General features: G+C 41.5%; 1 protein-coding gene across 1 annotated transcript in view; it reads right to left on the reverse strand.

Moving 5' to 3' along the window:
- LOC121278343 (testis development-related protein-like) overlaps positions 1-26,352 on the reverse strand; it is a 65,827-nt gene that overhangs the window by 15,583 nt on the left and 23,892 nt on the right. The window contains exon 4 of the mRNA XM_041188655.1: positions 14,124-14,218. Within this exon, the coding sequence (XP_041044589.1) occupies positions 14,124-14,218 (95 nt within the window). The remainder of the gene's footprint in view (positions 1-14,123; positions 14,219-26,352) is intronic.

Here is a 26,352-nt window from a genome sequence, read left to right on the forward strand (position 1 = left end):
AAAACAATTGTATAGGGAATAAATATTTGATAGCATGTAAACAAGTATTAGGTGAAAAGGAGCTTTTGTTTGTGGCTTGGACAATAGCTTATGTAAGGGGGAAAAAGGGATTAAATGGAATATCACGAGGGATTGACAATATTGGATTGGGTGTGTTCATCCTCTGTCTAAGCAGATGGCTTAATGTGTTGGGAACTATGAAGTACTAATTGAATGTTTCACCTCTGGTGGTCTCCAGAAACTCTTGTTACAAATGTGTGCAAGCTCTTCTATAGCCATTTCTTGTATACTTATGGTGGTCTTATGATTGAATCAATAGGTCTGCACAAAGCACAACACACTGATGCAAAAGGCCTTTACAGGACTACCTATCAGCATACCCCGACTGGGCTACGCACATGGAAGTTTTGCCTTTGGATCTCTCAGGTCTGATGAATTATAATCCCACATCTGCTGTGCCTGTGCTGGAGCAAGGTAGTAATTCTGCTTCAAGCAGAGGCTAAGGGGTGATCTAATTGAGGTGTACAAAATTATGAGGGGCATAAATAAGGTAGGCAAGAGAGGTGAGGGGTAAATTACCAGGGGGCATAGTTTTAAGGTGACTGGTAGAAGGATTAGAGGGAACATAAGGAAACACTTTTTCACCCAGAGGGCAGTGGGCATCTGGAATTCACTGCCTAAGTTGATGGCTGAGGCTGAAATGCTCAACTCATTTAAAAGGTACCTGGATCTGCATCAGAAGTGCTGTAACCTGTAAGGCTATGGACCAGGTGCTGAAAAGTGGGATTAAAATGAGCAGCTAGTTTCTTTTTTGCCTTTTTGGCTGATGCAGACACGACAGGCTGAATGGCCTCTTTCTGCACCGTAACTGTTCTCTGGTTCAATACTGCACAACTCTATTGTAGTCAGCAGTGTCTTTATACTTCACGACATTTGTTTTCAAAAGGCAACACTGCACCAATATACTCCTGGTGCAAAATTCAATTGACCATTGTGCTGTTCATAATTACCACGCTATCACTTTGAGAAACTTCACACGCAACTGGAAACTGTTTTGCAAAATAAAACAAGCAACACTTCAGCAATGCCAACTTCGACTTTACACCAACACCTCTGGAGAAAGTAGAAGTTTTTTCCCTTAGAAGCCTTAGTCAGCAATTTCCTTTTGTCTTTAACTTTCACACTTACTGAATGTTTGGGCACAGTTCTAAAGGCAGTAGTCATCCTAAGTTCACTCCTAAAAGATAGGCACTTGGCAACTTTAACAGCTTACATCCAAGCCCTATCAGGAGTTCACAGACAGCTTCCTCATTCATGTTCTAGTGCTCCTACTGTGATCCTCGCTGGAATCACAGCCACCTTCAGACAGTCCAGATTTGGAAACAGTCTTCAGCACTGTTTGGCTCATTATTACACAACATGGCGTACAGCAAGTCCCTGTTTTAAGTTTGCCTTTTTAAGTGATTCCACATTAATGTTAGTCAGTTAATGGGGCCGATATTCACACTTGGCGCCAGGGCTTTAGTTTTAATGTTTCACACCAGGTCTGACATAGGAACCATTTTGGAGCAGCCTCTCCCAGCCACTGATCCTCCCTTTCGCCAGCCCTCCAGCGTGTGGCTCACCTCTGCAATCCAAAGCTGCTCTTACTGCCTCTTGCCGCTCATTTCCCGAGCCTTTGTTCACAACGAGTGTTCGGGAGAAGGTAGTGGCAAGTAGGAGAAGTGGGGAGTGGAAGGTTTGACGAGCACAGTCGGTGGTGAGTGGAAGAGTCAGTGAGCGGAAGGATCAGTGAGCAGGATGTGGGGCAAATGGGAGGCTCAGCGAGCACAATCGGCAGGGAGCAATTGAGGCTAGAGGGTGGGCAGGTTGACGATGCAGAAAGTCATAGTTAGTATATTTCTTTTATATTTTAAAATTAATTTTACTTTACTAGTTATTTCATTTACAAAAAAGTAATGTAAGTTACATGGTACAATATTTTAATATTTTTTTCTGATGCAAGAGGTCCTATAGAATCTCACTCCAGCTTTTACATTGGTTGTAATGGGAAAATCTGCTTCGCTTAATGTTGTTTAAATTCAAGTTGCACTTTTCAGGAACACAATGTTAAGCAAGGACTTACTGTAATTACTGAGTCATGGAAGAAGTCAATTAGTTATTTTAGAAACATGAGTTGTTATTATTAACAGTAAGAAAGGGTCAAGAACAGTCAACTTTTGGCACAGTCTTAAAAAAACAAAGCGACAATCTTTGTAAAAAATGATTAAGTGTCAAGCCTTACTGGAAACAAGAATAAACATTATTTCAGAGATTTAACTGTTCAACTTCAGATATTACTTTGTACATGACCAAATTTTGTGCTTTACAGGTTATACAAAGAACTGAAGAGAACTCAATCTGAAATTAAATCTGAAACAAGATGGCTGAACAGGTACAGCAAACACTAGAACAGCTTGTCAAAAGCTATGTTTTAACTGCAGTGAGCCAAAGCATTATAAAGCTAAATGTGCATGATCACGAGGCGAGCATACTATGAGCAGGACAATAATACACATTACATTCAGTTTTCCTGAGCCAATTACAATAAGCTGAGTGAGCACAAAGAAAGAGATGCCGTCCAAACTAGGGGACACTGCCTGTGTGTGTAGCGTATTGGTTATGTCATTCAAACCACATGGCTGGATGAATCACTGATGGATCCACAAGATCAAACAAATTTTAAAAAGATTCTTTTGACAGATGACCAATGATAGTCAATATTGGCCAGGAAGATATAGATTTGATCCCTGATCTCCAGGCAGCCACAATGCAGTAGTGGCGTGAAAATTTCTGAGTCCTGGCCTAGGAAGGGTTCTTGAAAGACATTACTTAGGATTCTTGCTCCTGCAACAAAAGCAGTAACTGCTAGAAAGTCTGCATGCGAGCTTTGGTCAAGGATGGATTGACCTCTACAATACTTTAGCCATTCAATTATCATCATCCAGGCTCACACTTCTGAAGGATGACCACTGGGACAAGGTATCAAAGGTGATGGAGCACACAAAGCTGTACCCCATTGTAAGTTCGCAACCTCAGATGAGGGAAGACAACTGGAGGCAGTACAAACAAATGCACACACTAGAATAGGGGTATTTAGAGAAACAAACTTACTTTTGATACAATTTATATTAATGGAGTTGTCTGTGCTGTTACAGGAATAATGCTAGGTACAGGTACTGAGGGTTGGTACCTATGCAGTCTTGAACTGGGCAGTCAGGAATTTGGATAGACTGTTGACTTGTTCCTTTTCATGATCCCACATATTTAAAAGGACATCTGCAACAGCAACTTAATTAGCAAACTTTATCCCATAGCCCCAAGTGTTATATGGAACTAGGCACAGGTAAGGAAAAGCATTGGCAAGGTGATTCTTTCTCCACATATGTTGTCATTATTGATATTCCTGCCAACCAGAATACAACAAACCCATACAGGTACAGAGTATCATTTATTCATAAATCCGAAAACTGAACACATCCAAAAACAACATTTCTTTTTAAACATCATCAATGAGAAGTCTCTGACCAGAGCCGACATAAACCTCACCAACCACACCCAACCTTTAGCACAGGTATTCTAGTTGTCTGCACCATTCACCTCGCAAACTCTCTCCTACAAGCAGGATTCAGATGGCACCATGGGCGGAAACTTACAGGTACCCTGTATTCATTATATTCAGGGGTACATTTACTTTTCTAGCCATTTTATTTACCTTAGACTACAGCTAACCTAGGCTTCAGCCATTGTAATGCAAGTAGGCCTAGGCCTTTATGCGGTATCCGAAAATCTGAAATACAATCGCCCTCGAGGGTTTCGGATAAAGGATACTTGACCTGTATTTGGAATTAACTTCTAAAATGGCACAATGAAAACTCAATGCTGACATTATTATAGAGCTTTTTTTTTGAACGCTTATTATTGTTTTGATATCTTTACTACTAAGATAAAAACTGGAAATACAAACAACATAAGGCAACAGTTCAATGATGCAGAAGTTGATGCTAAAAACTATATCTGGTCTTTGTTAAAAAGGGTTATGGAGTAATTACTTAGCCTGCATCAGACAGGCAATGAATGATCCAGCGTAAAGTAGGAATTAAAAGCAAACTGAGCAGATGAGAGATTAAGACACAAGCATCTGTAAAGCCACACATAGAAGAAACAACTTCCAAAATGACAGAGCTGTTGAACTGTACTTACACTAACAAAGGCTTCTCAAAAATTTCTACCCGCTCTTCTGAATTTTTGCTTTTGTAAGAGCACTATACAGACCAGGCCTCATCAAGCCTCGAGGCAGAATACGAGAAAACAAGGCATTACGTGTACACACACTCCATCTGCTTCAATGCTCAGGAAATTCAACCAACAAGAGGGCAAGCCTGGAGAGATTATTACAGCTCCAAGATCAACCATCAATATATATCTGGATTTAACTGATCTCCACTGAAAAGGGCTCGTTTGATTAATTTGAAATAAATCCAGGTTCAATGCCGTACCACTGAAAGCACAAATACAACGGAATTTCAATTAATTATTCACCATAATGAAGGTGACACCCTGCTTTTTAGTAGATGAAAGAAATTGGTAGTTAATCAAGAGTCCCATATTGCACTGTTGATTGATTACTGCTTCAATATTTAAAATGCTCTGCCTCTTCCCATCCACCTCCTTCCATCCTCTTCATTGGTTCTGCTGGCAGCAATTAACTGTCATGAGAAGAGCTAAACTGCTCACTTAAAATATCCAATCACAGCAGTCCACAACTCCAGCCACCAGAACTGCCACAGATTTGGGCGAGCTGACCAAAAACACTACCCTACCTACAGAGACCCTTGGTTACAGAGGGGGATGCTCGCCTGAGTCAGAAGATTGTGGATTCAAATGATGCTCCATGACCTAAGTGCCAAAATCTAAGCTGATGCTCCCAATGCAATTCTGAGGGAGTGCTGCACTGTTGGAGGTGCTGTCCTTTTTGGTGGATGTAAATGATTCTATGGCATTAATGTTGAAGAGGAGAAGGGGAGTTATGCTTGGTGTACTAGCCATCAGTTATCAAACAACAATTATAAAACCAATTATCTAGTCATTATCACACTGCTGTTTGTGAATGTTGACCGTGCACAAATTGGCTTCTGTTTCCTATATTACAACTGTGATGACTCTTCCAAAAAAAAAGCACTGCTTGAAAAGTACTTTGAGACTTCTGGCAGTCATGAAAGGCGCTATGTGTATGTAAGCCTTCCTTCCCTATATAGTCACTGGCAGCGTTTTATCAGCAGCCTGAACAGTTTTGATCTCAGCAGAGCTATAGACTTAAATTAATACAAAGCCTTCCTGTTTAAATGCACTTCTATGCCAGTGAAAATCAGGAACATTCACTGGTCTGAGCCATTCACTCCACCTAAGGCTCCATTTCTGTTGCTGCTCTGTATTCCCAAAGGCAGAGTCAGAGCAAAAATCACTTCAATTGGGTGGTCTTATTTACTTTGCATGTTGCTGTAATTGTCAAGGCTGATGTTGGTGACAACACCAAGTTCAGTGCAGCACAAAGGTCAAATCATTTTCCTATTATACTTTCAGCAGCACACTACAAGGAGCTCCACACCAGGGCCAGGGAAGATTACTTGCACTCTCTATACATGTATAGAACAGGAACTCAAGTGGCTCCTTGACAGAATTATCCACTATACTAGCACTGCATGCTAATGCGGTATGTTAATAGGAATAATGTTAAAGTAACAACCTAACATTTCTTTGGACAAGAAAGTCTGTATCTACAAGGTACATCATGTATATAATTGGGAGAACCTCAAGAGTTTTAGCACTGAAATAGTACTCAAGCTACTGATCTCACACTAGTATCTGCAGAGTGCAATGTAAAGCTCCCAGAGCAGAGTTGCATTTCTGACTGTGCCTCCACCACCAAAAAATTCTGTCTGAGTGCCTGTACACATGCAGTCTGCCCAGGCAGAGAATGTTCAATGCTAGGAGAAAACTGCACAGCTATTAAAATATTGAAAAGATTCCACACAAAACGTTGGAAGCTCCCCACCATTAATATGTGGCCTTCTATCAGGTTGAAGTTATGGTGCTGCTGAAAAGAGATGACTGTTTGAAATGGTCGAACATCACTTGAATTCATTGTACTCAGCAGTCAACCAGCACTGAGCTCCCAAATTATATTGTCACTTTTAAATCGATGCTCATCCAAGGCCATTTTACATCAACACAAAAGTGACAATATAACTGCATGCTTAGTGACATGGAGAACTTACCATCAGCCTATTTTTAAGAACAATTCATTTTATCAGACAATAATTATATTCTTACACAATTACACAAGGATTTTCTACTCAAGCTCCTCATCTGAAACAAAGGTCCTGCAGCACTTTTTAACAAAAAAGTTTTTTTTTGAAATTACAAAAGCAGCTTCATAAATCATAATATTGCAGAACATCAGACTTGATAACTAACTTTTACAGAGGAGTGTTGGAGTTACATTTAAGTTTTGAACATTGACAATCAATATGGAACAGCCAGTCTCTCTTTAAGCATTACCAGAACTGTTTCCAGAAGTTATTTCAGCATTGGTCATAATTAAAGCAGAGAAGGAAATTTCTAACCAGAAGGGGAATAGATATGGTGGCCTGCTGTTAGCCATGTCATGTGATTTTATTCAGAAGAAACCATTGTTGTAAAGTATTTGATCCTTTTGATGTTAAGGACACTCCAAACAGTGAACATGACCATTATAGGCCAGTTATATAATACATTCTGCATCAACTACAATAAAGGCAAAATACTGCAGATGCTGGAAATCTGAAACCAAAACAAAAAACGCTGGAAAAACTCAGGTCTGACAGCAACTGTGGAGAGAAAGACAGTTAACGTTTCGAGTCCACGGGACTCTTCTTCAGAGCTCTGAAGAGTCACACGGAATTGAAATGTTAACTCTGTCTTTCTCTCCACAGATACTGTCAGACCTGCTGAGTTTTTTCAGCATTTTGTGTTTTTGTTTCTGCATCAACTAAGGTTAGCTTTGGCTTTGCATCGGTGCAAAGCCATTGTGTCTGGCGACATTAAGTCACCAGATTTGGCAAGGAAGTTTTGGCGAACCTTCATAAAACACTGGTTTCAGCCACCAAACAGTTGTATATCCAATTCTGGGCATGGCACTTTAGAAGTGATGTGAAGGCTTTAGAGAGGGTGCAGAAAAGATTTACAAGAATGATTCCAAGTATGCAGAGCTTAAGTTACGTACATAGCTGGGAGAAGCTGGGGTTGTTCACCTTAAGAGAAGAATGAGGAGATTTCATAGCATTGTCTAAATTCCTCAATTTTGATAGTAGATTGAAACTGTTCCAATTGACAGAAGAGTCAAGAAAAAAAGGGCACAGATTTAAAGTGACTAAAGGCAACATGAAGAAAAACTTTTAGATGCATCAAGTGGTTACAATCTGGGATGCACTGCCCGAGAGTGTGGCAGAGAATTTGGTCTTTCAAAAAGGGACTGGATAAGCACCTGAAGGGAAAATACAATTGCAGGGCAACGGGAGAAGGGACAAAGACTGGGACTAGCTAAATTGCTCTTGTAGAAAATCGGCATGGGCTTGATGGGCTAAATGGCCTCCTGTGTTGTAACCATTATATAATACTAAAGGCCATTTTAAGGAGGAGGTCGCCTCACAACACTTCAGCTTTGTGCAGGCTGCAATATAGCCCCAAGGGGAAAATAACTCAGTGGCTGGAAAATGGGCTGTGTCTGACACTACTCATTAGCAGCAGAGACTTGCTCTGGGGATTTCAACCTAACCTGCTCATCAGGAAGCTACGTGGACGTGGAGCATCACTGGTTCAACATCCCATCTGATTTCACACTTCACTGTTATTTCAGTGGTTAGTGGCAAAAAAAGTTAAATATCAATATCCAAGTTGTATATCCGGGCCAAAGCTTGTGATACAACAGGGTGGATATCTTATGGGTTGCTTGCAAATTTCCTATGGGGTCAATGTTTGGTAATGTCCTCCAGGATCTGATTAAGAAGCTCCTTTAAAGGTCAATGGAAGGCAATATTGGACAGGTGTAAAACAAGTGCCCAATGCCAAGGGCTTCCCACCCAACAAATTAAGCTAAAATTACCCTCCCCCCCTCCAATTTCAGGGCTTATAATTGTGACTGATGAAAAGCAAACTTTCAAAAACTTCACACACAGCTCATTTCTCCCTGGTTACAGAGGGGCACATACCTGAGGACTATCTGCTCTGCATCGATATAGACAGGGTCTGGGCTTAACTCTAGTGGCAGTAGTTCAACCACCATGAATACTTCTGAAACAAAACATGTTTAAGAGCACGTCAGAATGCTAACCCCTGAAAGTCCAATTTAAGCTGTCTGGGACAGAAGTGTGAAATTGTGAGGAAACTTTTTCCCCCCCACTGGTCCAGCATTTTGTCCCCCTGAGAACAGGGTAGTTTCACCGGCAAAGGGGGAAGGTTTTCCTTTTCCTGTGCCTAGGATTTAAGGATCATCGGGAATCAGTACAGAGAGATAAACTAGTCCTCCCCTGCCAATTTTCCTTTATGCAGTGCATCCAGGCAATCTAAATATCAAGTGTAGGAACTGGAAAAACTACCCAAGTGACTCAATATTCTACAGTGTAAATGAGCTGTGTGAAACATGCTAATTACTTCTGTTGGCCATCAACATATTAGGCATTATTTAAGTTTATTACACAAACTGCGTAATAAATACTAGTATAAATGTTACTGTTCTGGACCTCCCAAAATAGTACTTGGACAATCTTGGGTAATTTCCTGAAACCAGCCTCAATGTACTGACAATGAGGTATCGGCCTGACAGGAACTTGCAATCAGCTGGGGCAGAATTAAATGGAAAATAGTGTGCACCTGTCAACCTTAAAATGTTGCAGCTATTATTTAAAAGGAGCTGCTTGATTGTCAAGATGCAAACTGGTAGTGACTATCCAACAACTCCGGCTGTCAGTCAGAGAAAATTGTTCTGTGGGAAGAAAGGTGTTTGGTCATAGTAAAACCAGAGGCAAAGGGCATGCCAAGGTCAAGACTCGCTTCCCCCAGAGCTGGTCCCCAGTTCCCCATTGGCCAAATCCACTGGCTGCTGCGCAAGGGTCGTTATGCCGAGTGTGTTGGGGCCGAAGCCCCCGTCTACCTGGTCGTCAGGTACTCAAGGACAGCAGCCGAGATCCTCGAGCTGGCCAGCAACACAGCCCAGGACAACAAGACAATCCGCATCATCTCCCGCCACCAGCAGCTTCACCATCTGCAACAACAAAGAGCTCAACAAGCTGCTGGGATGGGTCACCATAGCCCAGGGTGGGGTCCTGCCCACTTACAGGTTCTGCGGCTGCCCAAGAAACCCGGCCACCCCAGCAAGGTTTACTCCTAAAGGAGCGAGATCGGAAAAAGAACAGAGTACCTTTATTTTGAGATGCTGCTCAAAAAAAAAGTGCTTCAGGAAGATGTACAGACAAGGACTGGACTGTTTAGGAATCCTGTGCACCCTGGACACTGGCAATACACACCTACACAGTTACTCAGGCTGGACATAGGACTGGTCACTGGGGGCTGGGCGAAGGATGCCATGCATGTTAGCAAATGCTTCATGGTGTAGCTGCAGTTGAGGAATAGCAATGTGGCTAGTGGATTCCTCCAGTTACCACCAGACCTTGTAAAATGTTAGGCACACTCATTGGAGAATGTGCTTGGCAAGATGTAACGGTGGTTGTGGAGGAGTCCAATAGTACATGTATGCAGCCTCATATGAAACTTAGAATTAGAATTTACCATGAAATATGTTGCAACTCCAGGAACACCTGTAACAGAGCCTCCTGTGGCACAAGTCCTAAGTTCAGTGGATAAGATCACATAGAGTTAGGAGTAATATATTAGCTTGGATAGAGTATTGGCTAACCAACAGAAAGCAGAGAGTCGGGATAAACGGGTCTTTTTCTGGATGGCAAGCTGTAACTAGTGAGGTGCCACAGGGTTTGGTCCTTTGGCCCCAACTATTTACAATCTACATTAATGACTTGGATTCAGGGGTAGAAGGTACTATAGCTAAATTTGCAGATGACACCAAAATAGGTGGGAAAGTAAGTTGTAATGAAGAAATAAGAAATTTACAAATGGATATGGACAGGTGAGGTGAATGGGCCAAAATTTGGCAGATGGAGTTTAACGTGGATAAGTGTGAGGTTATCCAATTTGGTCAGAAGAATAAAAAGGCAACTTATTATTTAAATGGAGAGAAACTTCAGAATGCTTCAGTGCAGAGGGATCTGGGTGTCCTCGTGCATGAAAGCTAGTATGCAGGTACAGCAGGTAGTAAGGAAGGCAAATGGAATTTTGGCATTTATTGCTATAGGAATAGAGTATAAAAATAGGCAAGTGTTGTTGCAACTGTACAAGGAATTGGTGAGACTGCACCTGGAGTACTGTGCAGAGTTTTGGTCCCCTTACTTGAGGAAGGATGTAGTTGCACTGGAGGCGGTTCAGAGGAGGTTCACTAGATTGATTCCAGAGACATGGGGCTTGTCTTATGAGGAGAGATTGAGCAGATTAGGCCTATACTCACTAGAGTTTAGAAGGATGAGAGGAGATCTAATTGAGGTATATAAGATGCTAAAGGGGATAGACAAAGTAGACATGGAGTGGATGTTTCGCCTTGAGGGGCATTCTAGACTGAGAGGCCATAGTTTTAGACTAAGGGATGATAGATTTAAATCAGAGATGAGGAGGAATTACTTTTCTCAAAGGGTCGTGAATCTGTGGAAGTCACTACCTCAGTGCAGTGGATGCCGGGATGCTGAATAAATTGGAGGAGACAGACAGATTCTTAATTAGTAATGGGTTGAAAGGTTATGGGGAGAGGGAGGGAAATTGGAGTGGAGGCCGAAATGAGATCAGCCATAATCGTAATGAATGGCGGGGAAGGCTCGAGGGGCTGAATTGCCTACTCCTAGTTTTTATGTTCTAACTCTCTCTCAAGAATGTAATACTGCTGTTATAAAGGGCTTGCAAGTGTAGCCTTGGATCAATCGTAGTACTGCCCCTCAAGTCAGATGGCTGTGTGTTCATGCCTCATTATATAATCCTAGATGACAATTTAGTGCAACAACAAGGCAGTGCTGTACTATCAGAGGTGCTATGTTTCGTAGAAGATACTAAACGTAGGCCCTGTCTGCCCCCTTGGGTCATGGATCCCATGACACTTTCTGAAAAGCTGGGGTGCTATCCCAGTGCAGAGTACAAAAATTACTATAGTGACTACACTTCAAAAGTACTTTGTTGGTGGTAGAGCCCTTTGAAGTGTACTGAAGCTGTGAAAGGTGCTATATCAGTGCAAAATATAAAGCAATGTCACCAAAGGCAAGGGGGTATGGGGAAGACCAACAACAACATACATCTTTCAGTTTTAGAAAACAACATTTGGTCATACTTTAATTCAGCTGCATCCAAACAGTTTCCTTCTGACAACGTAGAATAAGGTATTAGTTGATTATTGCATCTGAGTTAGTGCTAAGGTCATCGGTGAAGATGTATTGGCCATATTAGACACATGGAGAGGACAGTCAATGCACTGGATGGGGTGGTATTATGCCATGAAAGCCTGCTGTATTACTCTTGCTACGTTTAAAAGTATTTCCACAGAGCCATCTTGCCACTGATCCTCAGTTTCACTTTGCTCTTAACAACTGGTGGTGCCTTCTCTGCTTCTGTTTGTTCTACTTTTGGCTTTCTGGGTGGGGACTACTGCAGTCTTGGAGATCCGACAGATTTCTATTACGACATGCCTCTTGATCAGCCCAGGCATGTGAAGTGTTGTTTAAGATACCTCTAGTGGTCAGTATCAACCCCAGTTTCAATTGCAGCCTCATATGTTCACTTATTGCAAACTGTGGCTGATGCAATGGGTCTGACAATGGGGTATTCAAATTCAAATGGATCCAAGAGAGATCGACTGCTGTTTGACTATAAAGCCTAAGCAATGAGGAGCATCACGAGAACAGACTGCACCTATTAACATCTTCACCCAACACCAGATGGAAAGGAGTCACTCCAAAATCCTGATATTTAAAATTACCCCATTTCCATGCTGCTGATTGTAAATCTTTTTCTCTATATTTGTACTACAGAAGTAAATGTAACCTGATGAGTTTTCCACCTTCACCAATGACCTTAGCACTAACTCAGATGCAATAATCAACTTATTCTACATTGTCAGAAGGAAACTGTTTGGATGCAGCTGAATTAAAGTATGACCAAATGTTGTTTCCTAAAACTGAAAGATGTATGTTATTGGTGTTCTTCCCCACACCCCCTTGCCTTTGGTGACATTGCTTTATATTTTGCATTGATATAGCACCTTTCAGAATGATTCATGACAAAACCAAATGGTTGGGGGAAGGAGAGGAGTTCTGCCCCATCACTAGAATTTCTGGACTCCAATGTTTTATTAAAGTTCAGAACAAATTGCTTAAAAACATATGGATTGGATGCTTATGTTAATCAATGACAAAAGGCTCCTCCTCCTGGAGTGTAAGAACATTACCATTTTAGGACTAAAGTTTGGCACAGTAAGGAGTACTGGAAATTGTCACCAAGGTGGAAGACTCATCAGATTACATTTACTTCTGTAGTAAAAATATAGAGAAAAAGATTTACAATCAGCAGCATGGGATAGAGTATCTCCAAATATAATTTTATGAACACTTGTGGGACCTATTACATTCTGATTAAATAATTTTCAAATAGTGTTAAGTCTCATGCTAGAAAACTGATGTCTGTACCAAGGAATTGGTATTGGTAGCATGTCAAGCAACTTGCAGTTTAATCAGCAGGTGTATATGAAAGCTACAAATAACATGATCTGGGTTAAAATAGTAGCTACAATCTGTTTCAGTCACGAAGAAAGCTGTATAAAGTTTTGAAATAGTCATGACATTCACTATCTAACCTTGTGTAGTAAAAAGAGGATATGAAATTGCAAGTTCAAAATTTGGGACTTTAGCATGATTGGGTCTATTTATTAGCAATTATAAAAGTTGTGTGGGAGCAGATTCACCATGATTGAAGTTTGTTAGCAATAAATTTTAGGGTATTGGAAGGTATTAGTACAGTTTTATCCATTGTTACTAGATGCAGGATAGATTTGCATCATGTATTGATTTTGATTTGAAGTTTGGGGGTAGTTCAGCATATTGATTATTATTATGGTAGAGGAAAAAGTCAGTGTGATCAATGTCATCAATTGTCAGCAGGTTTGATGGGGTGAGGAGGGCACTATAGTTGTATCTGTTTAATATCTATTGTCAGGAGGGCAAGGTGAGAGTGTTCAAAGTGACTAGCTTTATCTACTGTCAATACATTTGAATTCTAGGTGTCGTCAGTGAGCAGGCCTGTTCAATCTGGTGGTGACGTATGGCAATAAATTCTAATAGAGGCTGACAGAGATGAGTATCGTTGGAATTATTTATATGCAGAATGTTCAGGTTTGGTGAAGTCCAATGTTGTTGTAATTGCCACCACTAGTTTCAAGGGTTGGGTGAGCAGGCTTGGACCTACATAGACAGGAGGAACATTAATCTAAGGATCAAAGGCCTGTTGCTGCTCCCATTCCCCTTGGGTGTCCCCACATCCCAAGCTGTGAAGTTTCATAGATGCAGGCTCTGACTGCCAGTTTTTCACAGCTTGTGAGATACAGCTGAAAACAACAACAGCAAACACCTTTGAACAATGGAGCAAGTTTCACTTCCCAAATTTAAATACAGACAATACTTGCAACATTTTGAAGTAAAAAGATCCTACTTGCAGACACAATCACTATGGTCTCCTTTCTAGCATCAATTATCATCTCTCACCCTTTACAGCTTGTTTCATACTGTTACTCTCCATATATATCAGTTCCGTTACTCCCTTATTGTATCAATTTCTTCAGATTTATCAGAAATAGTTTAGTTAGAAGAATTAAAATAGCTATTCAGAGTACCATAATAACTTGCAGCACAGATTTTATCCCCATGTGAAATAGTGATGCTACTCACCACTTAGGTTCACTGTCAGTCAGCAGTTTGTGTTCATCATCTTTATTGAAAAGCGAGGTTACTTCTTTCCAACCTTTTAGACTTGCTCCCTGAACCTAAATCAAGGGAAGATTTTATTAATGTAGCAAAAATTAGTATGAAAAATGTATGACAAAAATTTTATCTGGACTCCCTTGATAAATGCATTGTCTAGTGTGAAACAGTCGTCAGTCATACAGATCAGAATGGTCCCAGTGTTGACTTTTGCTTTAGGCTGTTATCTGATTCCAGCAGGAGCAATGGTGAAGATGTTGGAATTGATGACTTAGGCAGGAAAACAAAATATTTCAGAGTTCCTGCTTTTCAATGGTATCCACAGAACCATTCTAATATGCACAAGTGGAATTGAATTTTGGCTGAATAGCCTTCAGGGAAGAGAGCCTAACACACCCCTATCTTGTCTGGACCGCTTTCACACAAAATGTTAACTCATTATACCCTCTGAAGTGGCTTAGCAAATATCCATTCTACTCCTATTTCTTCTCTTATGTTCTTATCTTACTAGGGGATCCCCTTAATCCACAGGACGGACAGAAGGGGTGGGGGGGGGGGGGGTGGAGGACGAATAGAGCAGCACCCACACTACAAGGTGACAGAGGGGGTGAAATGGACCCCTTCCCCTAATTCCAGGTACAGGACATCCCTCCTCCCCTGGACCTCCCCTCCAATATACCATCCAAGAACTTGCACACCCTCTCATATGGTCCCTGATCCATCCTGAGACTTGCCACCAAGTGTTAGTCAGCAGAGCATTCCACAATGTTGAAGATGCATATACAGCTCTAAGAAAGTTGTGTTAAATCAGCTAGAGTGCTAAACCTACAGTTGCCAGCTTCAAAGCCTGTAGGCATGTTTAAATCACAACAGTCAATTAGTCTGAAAATTGCACGTTAAATCCGTTCTTTCAACAGGCACAGTCCCTATTTTCATCCTTTCACCAAAATAACATTGAATGGGACCTTCTGACTCCAGCGAGCAACCGTATCTCCTTAGTGAAACAGACTGAAGAATTGCTAAATGGGCACTGTGAGAGCCTGAACCAGGAAATGCAAGTTGGAATAGTGAATTAAATGTCAGGAGAGCTGCAGACCGTGAAATAAAGAGAGGGAAAGGTTGGAGCAAAAGAAGAGATACAAGACAAATTGTTTTTTTTAACATCCCCGAGAATAATTAAAATCAGAAGGAATTAGATTCAACACTTGCAAAAGTTAATTTAAGACCAAAGTACTTGTTGGTAGTAATTAAAATTTATCACACTGTTCACAGATACTAGCACTGCAATTGGCAAACCCCAACTTTCCAGGAAGTTTGGTTTATATTACTAAATATATATAACTAATCCTACAATCAATTTGTTCAATCACATAATAAGGGGGTTCAAACCCCACAAATACCTCTTCCCACTTGATATCCAACATTGGAACACCAAAACTGAAGCCATGCATGAGGACAAACTCCTCACTTTCAGAGAGTTTATGATGAACTTCATACCACTCAATGCGTTGAATGGCGAGTCAGATGGTGAGATATCATCAGCTCCCAACTGTTGGAAAAGCAGGGCAATATGGACAGAAACTCCCTTATTTCCACATTTAACTGTGCCTGTATGGTTGTGGGAAGTTGTCCAATTTCCACATTAACAACAGCAAGCGCTGTTTATCCCAATGATTTCTACTGCAAAATCTGGGCCATTATCTTTGTTCAAAACCCCTTTCATAAAGCTTGAACGTAAGTTACAAACATCCAACCTCCCTCTTTCTGCTGCAACAGAGACACAGAAAAAAGTCTTAGTAGCCATAACAGATAACATGATAAAATAAATCAGGTAAAATAAATGTTGCTTCTGGCGTCTTGAAAGCTATGTCCCACTTCTGTGCTGAATTATTTTATAAACAACTTCAGCTTAATTCTTCACATTTGTGACATGAATTGAACCTTCACTGTATTAACGCCTTGTTGCACATTCTTAACCATCTTTTTAATGTGGTTCGAAATGATTGGCTCTGAACTAATCCCATAATTTTGTCTTAAATCACCATGCATTATTAAATTAAAACAAACATTTATATGGAGCTTAGAACTTAACTCAAGTTTAATGCAGCTTACTTGACACAAAAAATATTTGTGTCAATTTTAGTGACTTTTCTATCAATCATTCTTAACATCTCAGTTAAATAGTACTGCAACAGCTTTGTAACTGTGAAGTCACATTAGCTGCAGCAGCCTGTAAATATTTCTGTTAGTAGCTGGCCAAAGTCTATTGATTGTGGATCTGGATCTGGGCGATGAAGGACAAAGGTGGGAGACAGTGAAGGTCATTACTACAGAAAACCAAGAACCTGATGAGAGGGAAGAGAAAAAAAAAAATCACAATTAGACAAGGTTCTGATTGTTGTAATTCAGCCTCCCACCCACCAGCCATGTTGCTTTCCCTCTGGTGAAGTGCCTCACCTCTAGTTGGCAACTCTCCATGAGACTGCAGCTGAGATTAAGGTTGGAATTTGAACTCCTAAGCAGGAAAGCAGCCTGGTGATGAGCAGCCCATCCAGTAGCAGCAGTGGGAGGTCTAACCAAATTCAAGGTTGGGCCTCATTAACATGTCACTGGCTGACTTTGACCAGGATGGCTGGGAATTTGGCAGAAGTCAGGCAAACAGCGATCAAAGGCTACGGCAAGTGTAGTTCTGGAGTGGCCAGCAGTATGTGAAAGGCGGCAGTTGGGTGGGGTGAATAAGGAGAAGTCGGGGATGCCAAAACTCATTATGCAGCCTCCACAAACTCCTGCTCTTCCTGGCCCCACGAGGGAAGGTTTTAATCCAACTTCGGGGGTTTGACCAGGCCCTTGTGTGAATTCCTCACCGACTTCCTGGTTACAATGGTACTGGTGTCTTTGTGTAATAGGTTGTTGATTTCCAAAATTGAACAATATAAAACAATATATCAACTGAAGCCCCAGAAAACTCTTCATACTCCTGAAGTTTCAGGCATTTTAAAATTGCTATAGATCAAGGACAAAGCAGTTCTTAAAAAAAAAAGAATCATTCTGGAATGTGAGTGTCACTGGCAAGACCAACTATTTATTAACCATCCCTAATACACTGATAAGATGGCAGTGAGCTGCCTTCTTATACTGCTGCAGCTTAGAATCATTTCCCAGTTTTTACTGGTGTTCTGTTTTGAGGTATACAAAAACCAGTATTCTTATTTGTTTTTTTGCTCTGGGTCTGGTGCAAGTCCACTCGGTGCTGTTATGGAGGGAGTCCCAGGATTTTTAATCGCTGTTCCTTCACCGTAGCAAGGTAAAGTTCTAAGTCACAACAGCAAGAGACTTGGAGGGGAATCGGAGGTGGTCATATTCTTAAGCATCTGCTGCCCTTGTCCTTACTTGCCCACTCTACTGCTTCCTGCCAGATGGGAGGAGTTAAAATTCCTTTGCTGCCACCATCCCCAAGCACAACTAACAGAAATAAGCATTTACACAGGATAACTTGTAGTATCTAAACCTAACCATTATTTAATACAACACTGTATAGATATCGTGACTTCCCCATCAATTCCAGCATACTAATTTAGGTTTTAAAAACATCAAAGAGGATTAATTTTAGCCTAACCCCACTGACAGCATCAGATCAGCTGCCCAACAGAATATACGAGTAGGGAGGTTATGCCAAAGCTACATAAAACACTAGTTAGACCACAACTCGAATACTGCTATTAAAGCAAAACACTGCAGGAAATCTGAAATAAAAATAGAAAATGCTGGAAAGACTCAAACAGGTCTGACAGCATCTGTGGAGAGAGAAACAGAGGTGACATTGAGTCCATATGACTAAAAGTAGAAGTGTGATGAAATTTATACTGTTTAAGGGGAGGCGTGGGACAGAGTGGCACAGGCGAAGCTGGATAGAAGGCCAGCAATAGGTGGGGGCTAAGGAGGGATTGACAAAGATGTCATGCACACAAGGACACACTATGTATAGTATGTTGATTTCTTGTGTTCATGACATCTTTGTCAATCCCTTAGCCCCCAACTATTGCTGACCTTCTATCCAGTTTCATCTACTTCCCCCCCTTAAAGAGTACAAATTTCATCACATCTCTACTTCCCTTTAGCTCTGAAGAGTCATATGGACTCAAAATGTTAACTCTGTTTCTCCCTCCACAGATTCCGTCAGACCTGCTAAGTTTTTCAAGGATCCTGCCAATACTGGAAAATTGCAGCTGAGGAAAGTTTGGATAGGCTGGGGTTGTTTTCCTTGGAACAGGGGAGGCTGAGGGGAGATTTGATCGAGATGTATAAGGTTGTGAGGGGTCTGGATAGAGTGGATAGGAAGGACCTACTTCCCTTGGACAGGTCAGTGACTAGGGATCACAGATTTAAAGTGTTTGATAGAAGAATAAGAGGGAAGATGAGGAAAGATTTTTTCATGCAGAGCATGGTAAGGGTCTGGAACACACTTCCTGACAGGGTAAGAGGCAGAAACCCTCAATTCATTTAAAAGGTGTCTGGATATGCACCTGAAGTCACGTAACCTCCAGGTTATGGACCAAGTGCTGGAATATGGGATGAGGCCACGTTTTCAGCCAGCATAGACACTATGGACGGAGTGGCTTCCTTCTGTGCCGTAAATCTTTCTAGATTTTCTAAATGTCTGAAAAAAGGAGAAATGTGCAGGGATATGAGATGGTGGCAGGGGAGTGGCGGTACGTGAATTGCTTTTCAGGAGAGCCAGCATGGACACAATGGGTTGAATTGTCTTCTGCCATACTCTAACAATTCTATGATTTTCCTCCCATTAAAAGAAGTCAATGGAAAAATCAACTAGTTTGGCCCAGATTTTGCCATGATGAAGAGGCTCACTATTGTGGCGAAAATAGCCGAAAATCCTAAGTCCTGTATCTGAACACTGCTCTTCCCATTTTTGCAGGTGATGGGTGTGCGGGGGGGAACAAGTTTTATGGAGACAGCTGGCTATTCTAATCATCAGCTGCCTCCACTGAAGTGGGATTTTGGTTGGTCAGGAGTGTGAAACCCAAAGTATGCAGATTACACCAGATGAGAGCAGATATGATTCAGTTGGATAGTCCTTTGGAGAGGTAATGTACCTTTGCATCAGTTCCTAGATACCTTTTGGGGAAGTAAGGTGCTCTTTCAGGGAGGCATTGTGGACTTTGGAAGGCATAAGTGTGTACACAAAGGACATAAACTCATTGTCAGAAGCACTTGTCAAAAAGTATTTGCTAAAGGAAGCTGTCAAGGAATTTAGAAGCGTTGCTGTTTAAATCTTTGAAAAAAATGTCTGGAGTGTTTTAAAAAAAAACACTGCTTGCTATTTCACTCTTGTCTGTTGACATAAGCTGGAGGGTTTCCATTACTGGATGAGCACTGCATGCCTGAATTCACAACCATCCATCATCACAGTAGGGTGCCCACCATTTGTTTGACTGATAGCTACAAGTTAGACTTTTTGAAGTAGGACTTTAAATTGATTAAACTGATGATGCCACTTTCAAAAAGAGTTCCAAAAACAGGCCCATCTCCCACGCATCCACCCTCACACCTTCCTCTCCCTCCCAAAACCATGATAGGGTCCACCTTGTCCTCTCATCACCCCACCAGCATTCAAAGGATCATCCTCTACCATTTCCGCCAACTCCAGCATGATGCCACCACCAAACACCTTCCCTTCACCCCCACGGTGGCATTCTGCAGGGATCGTTCCCTCCGGGACACCCTGGTCCACTCCTCCATCACCCCCTACACCTCAACGCCCTCCCACGGCACCTTCCCATGCAACCGCAGAAGGTGCAACACCTGCCCCTGTACTTCTCCCCTCCTCAACGTCCAAGGGCCCAAACACTCCTTTCAAACAAAGCAGCATTTCACTTGCACTTCCCTCAATTTAGTCTACTATATTCGCTGCTCCCAATGCGGTCTCCTCTACATTGGAGAGACCAAACGCAGACTGGGTGACCGCTTTACGGAACACCTTCGGTCTGTCTGCAAGCATGACCCAGACCTCCCTGTCGCTTGTCATTTCAACACACCACCCTGCTCTCATGCCCACATGTCTGTCCTTGGCCTGCTGCAATGTTCCAGTGAAGCTCAACGCAAACTGGAGGAACAGCACCTCATCTTCCGACTAGGCACTTTACAGCCTTCCGGACTTAATATTGAGTTCAACAACTTTGGATCATGAACTCTCTCCTCCATCCCCAGCCCCTTTCAGATCCCCCTTTTTCCAATAATTTTTTATATATATTTTTCTTTTCCCACCTATTTCCATAATTTTTAAATGCATTTCTATCCATTGTTTTATCTCTACCTTTTAGCCTATTTCAATCCCTTTCCCCCACCCCCACTAGGGCCACCTGTCACTTGCTCGTCCCGCTTTCTACCCTTAATGTCATCATTAGCACACTCCTCAGCTATTATCACCACCATCAACACCCCTTTGTCCATGACATCTTTGGTAACCTCTTCTTTGCCTCCACCTATCACTGGCCCTCTACCCAGCTCTACCTGTCCCACCTCCCGCTACCAGCTTATATTCCACCTCATTTCTGTATTTCTTAGTTCTGATGAAGAGTTATACGGACTCGAAATGTTAACTGTGTTCCTCTCCGCAGATGCTGTCAGGCTTGCTGAGTTTTTCCAGGTATTTTTGCTTTTGCCTTAAAATTTCAAAACCTGTTATAAGGGATGTGTACTTGAATGAAATGTTTATAGTTATAAGGTTTTATTTAGTTGAAGGAATGCAAATACAGTAAATGGTTTTTTATGAATGAGGGTGTTTTTTCAATCTCATCTCTGCATAGGTCCCAAGGTCTGCCAATAATGGGCACTAGGTGAGATGGCATTGTAGATGTAAGAGCAAAGGGTAGAGGGTGGGGGGCATGGGTTGGTACAGGGGCTATAAAGGGCAATGGGAAGTGGATGGGAGGCATGAGTGGGGCATGAAGACTGGAGAGATATTGTGTGTTTTATTTTTTTTATTTTGTAAAGTCTCTTGGAAACTGCTGGAGCCCTGAGACAGGCCTTCCACCCAGCGACCTCCTCACTTCTTCTGGGGGTCACCTGCCCTGACTTCTAATCCATCCCGCAACCTCCGGACTGAAAATCTAATGTTTGGGAAGGCAGCCATTTTAAAAGGTCAGGTTCGTGAAGCCAGGGTTTCTCCTGTCTCGTCTGGGCCTTAGGAGTGTCAATTTGATGAAAGGGCTTGGGAGCTTGTTCAGCTCTCATCTTGTAAATAAAAAATTCGGAGGGTTAGCAGCAAAAACATGCATTACAGAGTTCCTACTGGTGTCTGTACTTGCTTGCAGCCTCCATGGATAAACTTGTGGTTGCAGTCTACTACTAACCCTACCACTATAATCCTACCTTCCATTTTCACAGGGAAAAGTGGTTTACTTTTCAAAGCAGCCTTTCTCTGGCACAGCAAAATGGGGGAAAAACATTTCTTCCTCACCTGTACCTTATCCATGATAATGAAAAGCTCAAATGGAGGAGGTCAGTGACATTAAAACAACCCAATTATAAAGCAGCAGGCAGGTAAGCTAGCAATAGCCTGTTTTTTTTTTTTAAATACCTTCATGTTTTCCCTTTTCCTGAAACTGCCCCTCAGTGTAACCAGTGTTGTCACCGATAGGAATTAGTGACTGAATGCTTAGGGCTGCATGCCAAAAATGACTCAGATCAAACAAGGTGATCCTCCCAACATCTAGTTACCCAGCATCTGGTACACGTATCTACTGATCCCCAGCTCCAGTGCTAGAGTCAGATGATTCCGTTTGATATTTTCCTCTAGTAATATGATAGCACTTCGCTGGAGTAGGATGTCACTATTTACTTGCTCTATAGAAAGTGGTCTTCCTGCAATGACTGCAGTAATGCTGTCTGCATTACAATTTAAACTATTGCAATATGGTATTTTATTTTAACCTATGCAGGAAACCAAGACATTAACTTGGCATTTTTTCTTAATGGCAAGCTATTCGAATCTGAGGAGGAACAAAGTGATTTGTGTGTTCATGTGCGCTAATCATTAAAAGTCGGTATACAGGTACAAAAAATAATAAGGCTAAGGGAATATTGGCCTTTATAGCAGGGTGTGAGTGTGAATGAGTGTGCGTGTGGGTGGGAGGGGGTGGGGTTTGTGCTGGATAACAAAGGGAGTTACGTTCCCATTGTACAGAGCCTTGGTCAGACACCATCTGGAATACTGTGTTCAGTTTTGGGCACCAGGCTTCAGGAAGGATATATTGGCCTTGGAGGGAGTTTGACACAGATTTAATAGAATTATACCAGGGCTTAAAGGGTTGCATTGTATGGATAGTTGTATAAACTTGGCTTATTATCCCTCGAGTACAGAAAGGAAAATACTTACATTTATATAGCATCTTTTAAAACCTCAGCATGTCCAAAAGCATTTTTACAGGCAATGAATTACCTTGCAATATAGAAGATTGAAGGTTGATCTAATGGAGGTGTTTAAAATTATAACAGAATTCAATAGGGTAGATACACAAACTGTTTCCTTGGCAGGGAAATCCAGAAAAAGGGGACACAATGTTACAATTAGAGATAGCTTATTTAAGCATTTTGTTTTCTTCAAAGCAAGGAAGACACCCACAAAGGCTGTGGCTTCTGGGTCATTAAAATTTTCAAGAATGAGATTGGCAGATTTTTGTTGCTTGACAAGAGTAACAAGGGCTATGGAGCAAAAGCTATTAAAATGCAGGTGAGGTACAGATAGGGCACAATCTAACCGAATTGCAGAACACAAGTCAAGAGGCTGAATAATGTTTCTGCAAAAAAATATTTAAATTGGTTAATTTTAAAAGGTAGCCCATTTCTGAACTGCCGCATATAAACAGGGAATCAAATCTGTGATCTCTGATTTCCACAACTTAGCATTACAAAATGAGGTCATAGGGGGGACTGTGCTGATTTTTTTCCCAAGCTTTGGATGAAGTCAATATATAATAGCATTTGTCTCTGGAATGAAAATTAGTTCACTTGTCATTATCAATTTATTAATTTGCAGAACACTAACTACTATGATCCTTTACTCAAATTATAATTAAACCGTTTTTTAATATATGGATGAACTTCATGGGCAAGTATTTGGCAAACATCTTTAATTGTACATGGAGGGAGAAAACCTTTACATCATTTATCACTAGGTCATGTGTGTACAACAAGATACATATTTCAATTTGATTTAAGTCACCGTATCATGTTTGGAAATTAAAGGTTTGTGAAAGACTTGCATAAAAAGTGTCCCTTCATAATAACACTCCAATTTCCTTCAACTCTTACTTTTCTTTTTTTTTTAAAAAAAGAGCAACCCAATTGTTAAGGTATGTTTTATTTCCTCTGATGTCCCCACATCATGCAGCGATGTAGACAAGAGGAAGTGCTCTTCCCCACGGGGCAGGGAAAAAATATAATTAAATGGCCAGGTCACCTCCAGCTGCTCCTATGTAGCTCCTAGCAACCCAGACCTAGATTAAATGGCATGTTGTGTTTTCCACTACCATACATGACCATTTACTTACCATTACACTGCACAGATGGCTTCTTGTTTTGATAGCTGTAACAATCAGTGCAGAAGCAAATTCCCACCATTTGTTCAGTTGATCATCTGATAGCAGTGTTAATAACATACACATCAACACTATGCTACCAGTGATGATTAAAAGCATAACAGTGCTGTATGATGCATTGCCTCAGAAAGCATCACTAAATATGCCACCAGAAATAAATATGCAATAACAAAGGTTGCCTGCCCTGAAGCAGATTTCCACCCTGCCAATTCCAATTCTCCCAATTTTCCCCTCCGACAGCCCTGGGAGCTAAATTAGACATAGCCTTCAAACAGAGTGGGGGAGCAAAAATCACTTTGCATGATTAACAGTGCAATTGATTGCAATTCAGGCAGCAGACATTTGTGCTACATGCAGATATAAATGGTTGTTGCATCAGCCAATGCTAACCACACTGGTCACTGGCTGTGCACACCAGTGTCAGGCCACTGAAATTATAACTTGTTTGCACCAGTTTAAGCTAGCCTGCGCCTCTTAAAAAGGAGAGATGCATTGTGGCTGGAGCAGGTGCTGGCGCTCGTGCTCGTGCAGTAAGTGACTCCACAAAAAAAACTGGAGAACAGGCTCCAAGGATTACTGACACTGCACACAAGATCTTCATGGAAGAGTTGGAAGGAAGGACAGATGTTCTGTAAGCGCAGGGGGCCCTCCAGATGCACGCTCAAAAGACAGTGGGAGCAGACAGCCGTGTGGATCAACGCCAGGAGTCAAGCCCCAAGGTGCAAGAACTTCAATATCAGTGAATGCATCTTCAAATGTCACATCTTACCAACTGCACCAGTGGCTTCAGCCAATGCACAAATCATCAGCCTCCCAACAATCTCCATACCTAACATTGATAGCTTCATACCACTTTCACACATCTGATACTGTTGTGAGCCTCCAATTTGATAGCTTCTACACTACCAGCAACTGAACCATGATATATTGCATGACGCTTGTTGACACACTTCCACTCTTGCAGGAAAAGATAGGGCTACCCCACAGGGGCACAGACACACATGCATGTCCTAACCCTAGGGAGCAAATAACACTGGCCATTATTGGAAAGTCCACTGTTGAGGTGGTCTCCAGCAGAAAGGTTGAAACAAAAGATGGTGGGGTATCCTTACACCTAATCCTAATTGTCACATCCCACAATCTCTGATTTACAAGCTACAGATGGTGAAAGCATGCTCTTCTTACTTTGGCCTCTCCCCTCATCTGCACACCACAACCTTACCCTGATAACAGTGATGAAGATGACAACCTGACCTGACACACATTTTGTACTTGCAGGCACCAGCTCAGATACTGACACTAGTAGAGGTGAGAATTTAGACAGGATCTACATATGGGGAGATGCTGGGCATGAGTAGCCTGTGACTAGAGCAGTTTAAGTCAGGTGTTCAGATTATATTTTTAACATTGAAACAAAAAAAGTTATCCAAAGATTTTGTTTTTTTGTTGTCACGACTGACCCTTGGGACAAGGACTGGATCCATCTTGGAGGAATTAAATACTTTTCTCAAATAACATTGGGCCATTGCCCAGAGTATGTGTCCCACTGCATCTGACCCCTGAGCAATGTTAGATGGTTTACAGTCCTCCTTGATAAGGAGTGGATCTGTGTATCTATAAGCAAGGCTTTTCCAAAAATAAAAGGCTGGTTTTCCCAGCTATCTTCTGATCAAGCCTTGTTAAGACTACTATGTGCACCCTGTTTTTTAAATTACATGAAAGGGTTGATCTACATAATTTGTCAAATATGATTTTCCTTTCGCAAAGCCATGTTGACTCTGTCTGATAGTATTATTATTTTCTAAATGTCCTATTACTGCCTCTTTAATAATGGATTCTAGCATTTTCTCAATGACAGACGTTAGACTAACTGACCTATGGTTTCCTGCTTTCTATCTTCCTTCTTGAATAGCAGTGTTGCCTTTGTAGTTTTCCAGTCCGCTTGAACCTTTCTAGAATCTGAGGAATTCTGGAAGATTACAACTAATGCATCCAATATCTCTGCGACCACTTCTTTTAAAGACCTTAGGATGCAGGCCATTTATTCCCATTACTTTTTCTCTAGTGATTGTTGTTTTTTTTTAAAAGTGTCTCCTTCCTTTTTGCTCCTTTTCTACTATTCTTGGGATGCATTTTGTCTCTTCTGCTATGAAGACAGATACAAAATACTTGTTCAAAGTTTCTGCTATTTCCCCACTCTCATCCTCTGAGGGGCCAACACTTATTTTGACTACTCTTTTCCTTTTTATATACTTGTAGCTGCTTTTACTGTCATTTCATACTTATTTCTTACTATTATCTCTCATACTCCGTGACTTCATGAGGATTGCACGCTTCCCCATGGTGAAAGCTGTCATTGATTGCACAGGTACCACATGTCAACTCTACCCTACAATGGATTTGAGGGGATTCCACTCCCTGAACCTCCATCCAGTGCATGACCATAGGAAGTGAAGGAGACACCCCGCAGAATGCTACAGTACAGTACAGAGGGTTCTGGGTGTCACAAAAAGTCAGCATGCAGGTACAGTAAGCATTTAGAAAGGCAAATGGAATGTTGGCCTTAATTGCAAAGACAG

This window comes from Carcharodon carcharias, chromosome 5 (assembly GCF_017639515.1).
Source record: "Carcharodon carcharias isolate sCarCar2 chromosome 5, sCarCar2.pri, whole genome shotgun sequence".
NCBI classification, from domain to species: Eukaryota; Metazoa; Chordata; class Chondrichthyes; order Lamniformes; family Lamnidae; genus Carcharodon; species Carcharodon carcharias.